Raw genomic sequence first — 10,357 nt, 5'->3', positions numbered from 1 at the left:
TGCCTTCTTTTCTCATTTTTTTGTTCTCATCTTGACTTCTACACCTCCTTTTTCTCCTAATCTATAGCCTTCTTTGGCCTGATCTTTCCTCCCTTCATATTCTTGACTTTATAGTTAACCATTTAAATAACACGCTATTTTATACTCTTTACAAATATTTTTATTTTTCAAATAAATATTTTAAAAATTAATTTATTATTTCCACTACCACATACCCATAAAGCAAATTAAAAGAAACAAACAAAGCCATCAAGGCACAGATGAATTGCCCAGCAAAGCAAATTTTCACATTAGCCAGATCCAAAAATGCATTGTATTATTTGAATTTTAATTTTGTCACTTCTCAGTCATTAGATAAGTAGAGTGTTTCATCTTCATTTCAGGGGACTCATAGTTTATCATTTTATTGATCAGAGTTCTTAACTCTCAAAGGTGTTTTTCTCTATAACATCATTAAAAAATTGTTCAACTACTTCTGCTTACTTCACTCTGATGAATTCATAAAAGTCTTCCCAGATTTTTCTGAAATTATAAATTTCATCATTTTTTATGGCACAATAGTTTTGTATTATATTTGTATACCATGACTGACTTAGCATTCCCCAATGGTGGAAACCTTAATTTCCAGGTTTTGGTTATCACAAAAATAGCTTCTATTGTTGTTCATGCTGCCTTTTAAAAGAGAACCAATGGCATCATGTGGGTGATGTATTGACTTTTACACGAAATGGATTTAAGCGAAGCAGAACTGTGCAAAGTCATCAACTTCACTCTTCCCTTCAGCTTCATTGAAGTCCAGTAAATATATTTGTATATTTGAGTCCTTTACCTGTCTTTGACCTCTTGGAATTCATAACTAGTAGTGATTTCACCAGGTTAAAGCATATTCACAGTTTAATAACTTTTATTTTTGGCATGATTTGAAATTGCTTTCTAGAATGGCTGGCTCAATTCACAACTCTAAGAATGCACTTGTGTACTTGTTTCCTTACAACTCTTTTAACATTTGTCATTTTCCTCTTGTCATCTTTACCAATGTTACTGGGGTGAAGTAGAACCTCAAAGTTACTTTAATATGCATTTCTGCAAACATTAGTGATTTAGAGCAGAAGTATCTGTATCAGTAAGGCAAGATTCATGACCTTAAGGATGACCATGAACATGCCTGTATGGTTCAGAATGGCAAAATATGAAAAACTCTCTAGGTAGAAGGCAGAGTATTGTAATATTAATTAAGTTGGGACTTTTTCACTGTTTTAGAATGCTAAATTAATTGTCTTTTATTGAGCCTTACTAGGTGCAAAGCCCCAGGCCCAAACTCCTAATTACTAGATGCTAAGCCAATGTGGGTGCAAAGCCCTCAGGGCCCTAAGGGGAGTTTCTAAGACCAGAGCAAATAGTAGGAGCCTATGTTCTGGTTGCTCAGATGACCTTTGATGACAGCTAAAGAGTGTATAAAAAGAGAGAACAGAACTGTTTGCTTGAGGCTCTCACTCCTGGAGGAGTGTTGGCATGGGAATCTGGGCAGCCACTCTAAGAGTCTCCTGGCTCATCAACCCAGATGTTGACGCTTTTTGGTAACTATAAATTGTGATTTGGTCTGTTTATATTGTGTATGTTTGTAATTTGTTTGTACTTGCTTTGAAGTTAAGGTTGCTGGCTTTTCCTCCTGAACTAAGTGAGTTTGTATGTATATGTTGGATTAAAGTAAGTTTATTAACCCCTTAACATTGCTTTCCTTAGTAAAGCAGATCAAAAGAATTTGTGCTGGTAGCATTCTTGTTGTTGGACTTGTGTTGGTCTTTCACCCCCACAACAGCTGCTAGCTGAATTGTTGCAACAAGTAAGTATAACATTTATTTAGACTCCAGAGGATAAAATCCTAAGACCAATAACCCCAATTCAATAGAGCAGTAATTTTATTCCAAAACCAATAAGCCCACCTCAATGTAGCAACAAGGAAATTATAACACAGTATTGTGGCAAGGAACCAAGTCATCGTATAACCTTTCCCCCTGCTAGGGGCCTTCCCATAAACAATCTCACTAATCCTGTCTGCTTGCCTGTATCCTCTCCTCAGTTCTGAAAGCCCTTGCAGTTCTCAGAGTCCTTGTAGTCTCTTGGATTCTATGGATTCTCAGTTCTCTAATGCTTGTTCTGTACTCTCTGCTTTGCAGTCTCTCTTGATGCTGGCTTTCTGTCAGTGTCTGCTGCCTTAATGTCTTCTTGATGTCTGCTCTCAGTTCTCCTTCTCAATTCTGCTGCTTTCAAATCTGCTGCTCTCAGTTCTGGGCTCTTTTTATATACAGTCTTAGCCAGCATCTGATTGGCTAGAATTCAGGTCTCTGATTGGCTGAATTCATGATTGACTAGAACTCAGTGCACACACCATTGGCTCTTGTCTTAGCAACTCCCTTTAGGGCCCTGAGGACTTCAGGACCAAATAGGCTTAGCACCTAGTAAGCAGAGGCTGGCCTACTTACAAACAAAGATATAATCAAACTTTCCCACCTAGCCCCACCTGAGGCCTATTGATTGGGTGGGGAAGATCTTTGATCACATTAATACTTCAGTATCAAACATGCATTGTGTCTCACAATACTCCTGATTGCAGCCTAACCACATTAAAATGTAATTGGGAAGTTTTTAACAAAATTAAAATAAAACAGAACATATAAAATATTAATATGTAGTTTTCTAAGTCAATTTGCGGGCCTCAGAGATCCTTATACATGGCTTAGTGGTCCCCATTTCTATTTGAACATGACACCACTGATTTAGAGCATTTTCATAATTGTTGATAGTTTGGATTCCTTCCTTTGAAAACCACTTGTTCATACCTTTTGACCATTTATCTATTAGGCAGAGGTTTTTAGTCATACAAATTTGAATCAATTTCTTATATATCTTGGATAAGAGACTTTTATCAGAGAAACTCGTTTCTAAGATTTTTCTTTCCCAGTTAACTCTTTCCCCTCTAATGTTTACATTAGCTTTGCTTATGGGGAAAAGCCCCTTTTTTTATTTTATATAATCAACATTGTCCATTTTATCGCATATGATCTCCTTTGTCATATATTTAGTCACAATCTCTTTCTCTGTTCATAAATTCATCTGCTCTACAGATTTGTATATCTTTCATATATACTTTTTATATCTGTCATGTAACCATTTGGAGCTTAAATTGGTATGTGGTATGAAGTTTTTATCTAAATCACATTTCTGCTGTCTAGCTTTCCCAGAAATTTTTAAAAATCAAATAGTCAGTCCTTCTACCCATAACTGGTATTTTTAGGTTTGTCATGCATTATACATGTTTGTTTGCTCCAGTATCTTATGTACTGAATCAATTCTGCTGCTAAACCCCCTACCTGTCCTCTTTTTCATTGGTACCAAGTTGTTTTGAAGATGATTACATTGTAGTACAGTTTGAAATCTGTACTGATCCACCCTTTTCTCCTTTTTTAGTTTATTACTTTTGATATTCTTGATTTTTGTTCTCACAAAGGAATTTTGTGTTTTTTGTAGGTCTATAAAATATTTGAGGGGAATTTTATTGATAAAGCAGTGAATAAGTAAATTAATTTAGATATTATTGTCATTTTAATTACAACGGATCAACCTGCCGGTGGAAAAAGACTATCTGTCAAATATTTATAGCTTCTAAAGTTATTTTGATTAAAATTTCTCTTTTTAATTCTTTGTGGTGGGTTTTGTTAATTTTGCATAAGAATGCTGATGATTTATGCATATTCAACATGTCATAACTTTGCTGAGGTTATCATTTTTTTTTTAGTTGCAATCAATTTATTAAAAGAGATGATTGGTTAGGCATCTGCAATGGTGACTTCAACTTCTACACCTGGTTCAATGCTGATAGATGTGATCTGTTTAACAATTTCAGAAGGACTGTGCAAATCAATAAGGCTTTTGTGGATTCTCATCTGGAACCAATCCCAAGTCTTTGAACCTTCACCACAAGGAGTTTTTCTAGTTGTGATCCAAAGTGTCTTGGTGGGCATTCGAACACGTCCCTTCACTTTCAAGTTCTTTTCTTTGGCTCCTCTAATTAGGTCAGCACACACTTTCTCGAGTGATTTCACATTGCGGCTGGTGAGGGTGATACGGTTCCGGTGAATGGCCACTTCGGGCTCCACAGGGGTCTTGCTGGTGTCTTTGAATGCCATGACAATGGAGCGGCTTCCTGACCGACTTATTCCTCGGTGAGAGCGAACAGCGGTGAGTCAGGAGGAGGAGACGCAGCGACTGCCGACTCCACGCGGCTGCAGCCTGCGATCCTGAGGTTAACATTTAAATGAATTTTAGTTGACTGTCTGTGTATATCATCATACCATTGGCAAAAAGATAGTGTAGCTATGCTTGACCCCTCAATTTTTTTTGTCTTATTACTATAGTTAGTGTTTCTATTCTTATCTTAAATAGTAATATATATAATGAATATCTTTGATTTACCTATGTTCTTATTGGAAAGGCCTGTAACTTCTCTCCATTGCATATAATATTAACTTTAGGATTCAGAGAATTTTTTTTTTACTATATTAAGGAAAAGTACATTTATTCCTATGCTTTCTATAGAATTTTTAATAGAAATTATTGTTGGAATTTGTCAAAAGCCTTTTCAGCCTTTATTGATATAATTGTGTAGCTTTATTATTTTATTAGTAATGTTTTTTTTTAAATTTTATAATCTTCCTAATGTTGAACCAAACCTATAATCCTGGCATAAACTCAACTTGGTCATATTATATATATATATATATATATATATATATATATATATATATATATATATATATATATATATATATATATATATATATGTATGTATATGAAATATCTTCTAATTTTTAATCCCTTACCACTTTGTGTTATCACTGCTTATACTTTAGAAATCCAAGCCTAGGCTATCATTCATCTTCTCCAGTCCAATTCACATTACAGAACAATGCTAAGAGGAAGGAATGCCACTGAGGTCACCAAAATTTATGTTATCTTATATCAACTGGTCACTCAGTACAGAGTAATAATATTTTGTTCTACCCTTATTGAATTGTGATCACATACCTGGCAGCAGTTATTCTAAGCCTTATCTTGTCTCTTAATGTCCTCTAAGCAGTGGTGTCAAGCTCTAAAAGAAGCAGGAATATTGGCTTAAAAAACACAAATTATTGTTATCCATGTTTTATTTTTAAATCTTGTTAAACATTTCCTAATTTCATTTTAATCTGATAAGCAGACACCTCTGCTTATTCCACCTTAGTATATACTCTCACCTACTGTAATAAACGAAAAAATAGAGGTAACAAAGAAATGGAGGTTATCTTTTGGGAATTTCCATTTCTCTACTTTTTTCTACTAGACTGATGCCAAAGGTATTAGAGGTCCTGTGTATCCTCAGACTCAAAAGTTGGAAACTGAATACTTGTTCTATGGCTTGTCTATATGCCTTAATCCCTACAATCTTGAAATGAGGTTACAAAGGTCTAAATATGAATTCAGTTTCTCCTGGAGGATTTGCATAATAACCCAGATGCCTGAACGCTTGAACCCCTTTGTCCAAATCTATGTCTCTTACTTCTACCACTTATACTAAACTTTTAAGCTTATACCTTTCCTCCCTACACTAATTCCATCCTCAAAGGATTTGTGGGTGTTTAATAAAGTAATCCTCCCTTTGTTCTATGGTAGGAAAATGCCCTTCCACTCTTACTCTTATCCCTATGATCATTACTCTTTGCTGAGGCAAAATATCACTTCCCCAACTGCCTTTCCTTATAATCTCTTTCCCATCTACTTTGGTTCTACCAGACCCAGTCCATCTCTTCCACTGTGTCTCTGAAATTTCTAATCTATTACAAATCCCTTACTGTGCCAGCTCTTTTTACTTCATACTCTCTCTTACAGCACTAATGGAAAGCAAGCCCCCTTTTTAGAAGGCACTGTATTTCTGGTTGGGCCCTTAGGTTGCTCACTGGATAGGCCTCTGAGCCTGGAGTCAGGAAGATCTGAATTCAAATCCAGCCTCAGACACTAGGTCTGTGGCCCTGAGCAAATCACTTAACTTTTATTTACCTTAATCCACTGGAGAAAGAAGTAGCAAACCACTCCAATATCTTTGCCCAGAAAACCCCATGGACAGTATGGTTTACAAGGTCACAAAGAGTTGGACATGACTGAATAACTGAACAATAAACATTCCTGATTATCTTGTGAATGCCTACTTCTATAACGAATAGAGTCAAGAAAAAGATTAGGTTCAATAGACTACAGGTCAGTGATCCTTTCTCTGATTTCTTTCAAAATCCTAGAATTTTTTTTAAAGAAGAAGTTAATAAACATCTTGAAAAGGAAGTAATCATCACAAAGAAACACACCATGGCTTCATCAAGAATAAGTCAAGTTAATTGCTGGGAAAATTGGAAAGTAGTTTGGTGAAAATTAGGTATAGAACATCTCATGCCATATACCAAGAAAAGGTAAAAATGTGTACACGTTTTAGACTTAAAGGGTAATATCATAAGCAAATTAAGGGAACATGAAATAGCTTACCTGTTGAATCTATGGATAAGGGAAGAATTTATGACAAAAGAAGTGACAGAGAGCATTGTAATATATAAATGGATAATTTTGATTACATGAAATTAAAAGGCTTTTGCACAAAAAGATTACTGTATATGCATGTATCTATACACACATCTACATACATGTATTCTATGTAGTTTGCCTATATTTTAATATTTAATGAAGTATTTGATAAAGTCTTTTATATTGTTTACATTTAAAAGATGGAGAGATACAGGCTTTACAACAGTATTGCTAGGTATACTTGAAATTGAATGGCCAGACGCAATAAGCAATTAATGGTCTATTGTCAGCTTAGAAGGAAGTTTCTAGAAGAATGGTCCATAGACCTATTTATGATAAGTAACCAGTTTCATTTTTTCTATGGCTTGGATAAAGTCAGAGATAGTATGATTATCATATGTATAGATTAAATAAAGCTTGAAGGCACAACTAATACATCGGGTGACAGAATCCATATCCAAAAAGTTCTTAACAGGCTGGAGCATTAGGCTGATTTCAAGAACCGGAAATTTAATGGAGGTAAATGAACAAGCCTTATACTTGGGTTCAAATAATCAACTTCTCAAGTACAAGATGGGGGAGGCATGTCTAGATAGAAAAATTTCTGGAAGTTTTAGGGGATTTCAGGTTTAGTATGAAGCAACAGGATGATACGGAAGCCAAAAAAAGTTAACACTCCATTGGGCTTCACTGAGAGGCATTACTTTCAGGAATAGGCTTGTAATAATCCCACTATACTTTGCTGTAGTCTGCTTTATTATGATGTCCTTTCCTTGGTGCTAAGGTTTAGGAAAGGAACTGATAATCTGGAGAGTGTCCAGAGTAGTGCAACCTATGAAGAACCAAGAGTTCATGACAAATCAGTTGAAGGAATTTTGAGATGTTTCATCTCAAAAAGACAAACCATTTTCTAGTACTGGAAAGGCTGTTATCTGGAAGAGAAATTAGACTTCCTAGAAACACAGAATTTTTTTAATTGGAAGGAAGTTTTCTAGAACCCAACAAAGGAATCATTTACTATAATAAACCTGTTAAGTGGCTACACAGGCTCTTTGTGAAGTCTTTCATAAGAGGAGGAACCCACAACTTCCAAACGTAGTCCATTCTGCTTTGATAGTTCTAGAATTTAAGAAATTTTCCCAATATCAAACCTAAGTTTGCTTCTTTTTAACTTCTACTCAGTTGCACCTAGTTTTCCCCACCTTGTCCAACTAAAACAAGCCTAAATCTTCTTTTCTCTTTACATTCTATCACAATGATTTGATCAGTTCCATGATCTTGTCTATTAAAAAATTATTTTAGAACCTAATGTATCCAACCCTATCCTCTTTCCTAATCTCCTGCCTCAGATCACCAGCTGCCTAATGGAAATATCCACCTAGGTATTTCACTAACTTTGCAAACTCAAAGCATCCAAAATACTTACCTCTAGAATTCACCTATCCTCTTTCTTCTTAGGGTACCATCATCTTTCTCAGCATTCATTTTCATAACTTCAGGGTCATCTTTAACTTTCTTCTCTCCCCCACCTCTCCATGACCAACCACTTTCCCAGTATTATTGACTGTATCTCCAGAACATCTTTTCTAGATAACCCTGTCTCTTTGCTCATATGGCCACCACTCTAATTTAGATTATTTTCTCCTTTCACCTGGATGATTGAGATAGCTCTATGAGCTAGGTAATTCAGTTGTTCTCCATGCTTGCCATTCTCTTCTCTCCAAAGCATTTTCTACAAACTGACAAATTAACCTTGTTAATACACAGGTCTGATGACAACATGCCTTTCCTCAAAAGTCTTCAGTGACTCGTATTACCTCAAATAAAATACAAAACTCCCAATCTGTCACTTAAAGTCTTTTCCATTGGCTCCAATGCCACTTTCCATAATTATTTTGCATTACGATTTTCATACTTGGTTTTCCACCAAACAGGCTTTTATGCAATGCTTTGAACATGGTATTCCTTTTCTTCCTTCGGAGACTTTGCATGCATTTCTCACATTCTTAGGATATGCTTCCTTCTCACTTTTGCCTCTTTACTTCCATTAAAACTTAGTTTATGTGGCATGTCCTTTCAGAAGACTTTCTAGATTCTCTTTAGTTGTTTTTGCTCTCCTTTTCTAAAAATTATTTTGCATTTATATTACTATTTGTATACCTAGTAAAATGCCAGCCCCTTAACGCCAAAGGCTGTTGTTTTTCTACTGCTAGCAGCAAATCATGGTAATGATAATATCTAATGGTTGTATGACACTTGAAGGTTTGTGAAGCATCTTATTTGTTAGTTACCTCATTTGATCCTCACCACAACATAGGTATCTCTACATTTTCCTTCACTGGCTTTGTTTGGTTTTGAATTCTGGGAATGTCATAACTTGCTCCAGGACAAGCTGCTCACCTAGAATCTTATCACCATGCTGATGAAGTCAGTTTTTGATTTAACACGTTCTCACCTCCCTTAGTTACCTTTCCCCTCTGATTGGAGGGCTGGAGGGTATAGCAATAAACCCTTCCCAAAAGCCTGCCTTTGTAGAGGGTTCAGAACTTTAAAAACTTTCCATGTAACTCTCCATTTTTCATCAACAGCTCTGCTTGCTTTTGATTCTGTGGAACACACCCTCCAAGCCAGGTACTTCTTGGTGTTCTAATTCCCCTACTACTTTTCAACTTCCTTTTATATGTTATCTTCCCTTTATATTATAATCTCCTTGAGGGCAAGAATTGTCTTTCTTTTTCTTATTTGTATCCCCAGTGTTTAGCACAGCATGTGGGACATAGTAGATACTCAATAAATATTTATTTAAACGAATTGAACACTGTGAGCTAAGTATTATATAATCCCCATTTTACAGATGACAGATGAGAGGTTAAATGATTTGCCCAGATTCATCTAGCTAGTAAGAGTCTGAGGCAGGATTTGAACTCAGATGTTTCAATCACTATGACATCTAGCAGCCTGCAAGCGTAGCAGCTTGAGCTTATAAAGTGTTTGATAAAAGTTTGCTTAATTGAAGCAAAGTAGTTTTGGCCTCAACATAAGAAGTTTTCTAACAATTACTCTTGTCTCCAAATGGAATTGTATGCTCTGGGAAATAGTGAAATAGTGAAAGACTTCTAGGAAAGGCTGGATTAGTGGTTAGTAGGGATAGTATAGATCTAAATTTTGCTTTGGAGAAGTTTGGTCTAGAAGGCCCCTGAGCTCTTCTCATATTGTGAGATTGTATAATTTCACACCTAGAAATGCTTGTGCCGTGCAGTGGGGTATAGCACAAGGGGCAATGGATTTGAAGTAAGTGGTCCTGGGCTTGGATACTGTCTCTGCTATCTATGTGACATTAAGGAAGTCCCTTAACCTTTTGGCTTCAGTTTTCAGTTTTGTAAAATAAAGAGCTATAGTACATCATGGTTCTCAACATTGTTTTTTGTTCCATGAACTTGTTTCCATAAAAAAAATATGTTGTGAAACAACAGGGTAATTTAATATACTATTCATAATATTTTTAAAATTTATTTAGTAATTACTTTAGATAACTGTAATATTAATTTTGGCCCCAAAAGTTCCAAATCAAACTTTTCATTATATGACTACAATTATAAAATATAAAATAGTATTTTGGTACAACTACAAAATAATAGATACAAAATTATAAAAATCTAATTATAAAATAATCATGAATGTTTTATGTTGAACATTCTATAAGAACTAAAAGCAATGAGGCAAGACTTAATGTACTTAAAATATCTGCAAG

General features: G+C 35.3%; 1 protein-coding gene across 1 annotated transcript; it reads right to left on the bottom strand.

The window, feature by feature from the left end:
* Window positions 1-3,825: 3,825 nt before the first annotated feature.
* On the bottom strand, window positions 3,826-4,187 carry LOC118833646 (40S ribosomal protein S20-like). The gene has a single exon (XM_036741021.1). The coding sequence runs from the start codon at window positions 4,185-4,187 to the stop codon at window positions 3,828-3,830; it is 360 nt and encodes a 119-aa protein (XP_036596916.1). The 3' UTR covers window positions 3,826-3,827.
* Between the last annotated feature and the right edge of the window lie 6,170 nt (window positions 4,188-10,357).

The sequence above is a fragment of the Trichosurus vulpecula genome, chromosome 1 (genome assembly GCF_011100635.1).
Source record: "Trichosurus vulpecula isolate mTriVul1 chromosome 1, mTriVul1.pri, whole genome shotgun sequence".
In the NCBI taxonomy this organism is placed as follows: domain Eukaryota; kingdom Metazoa; phylum Chordata; class Mammalia; order Diprotodontia; family Phalangeridae; genus Trichosurus; species Trichosurus vulpecula.
The sequence above is the reverse complement of the archived record's forward strand: the minus strand, read 5'-3'. Positions and strand labels throughout refer to the sequence as shown.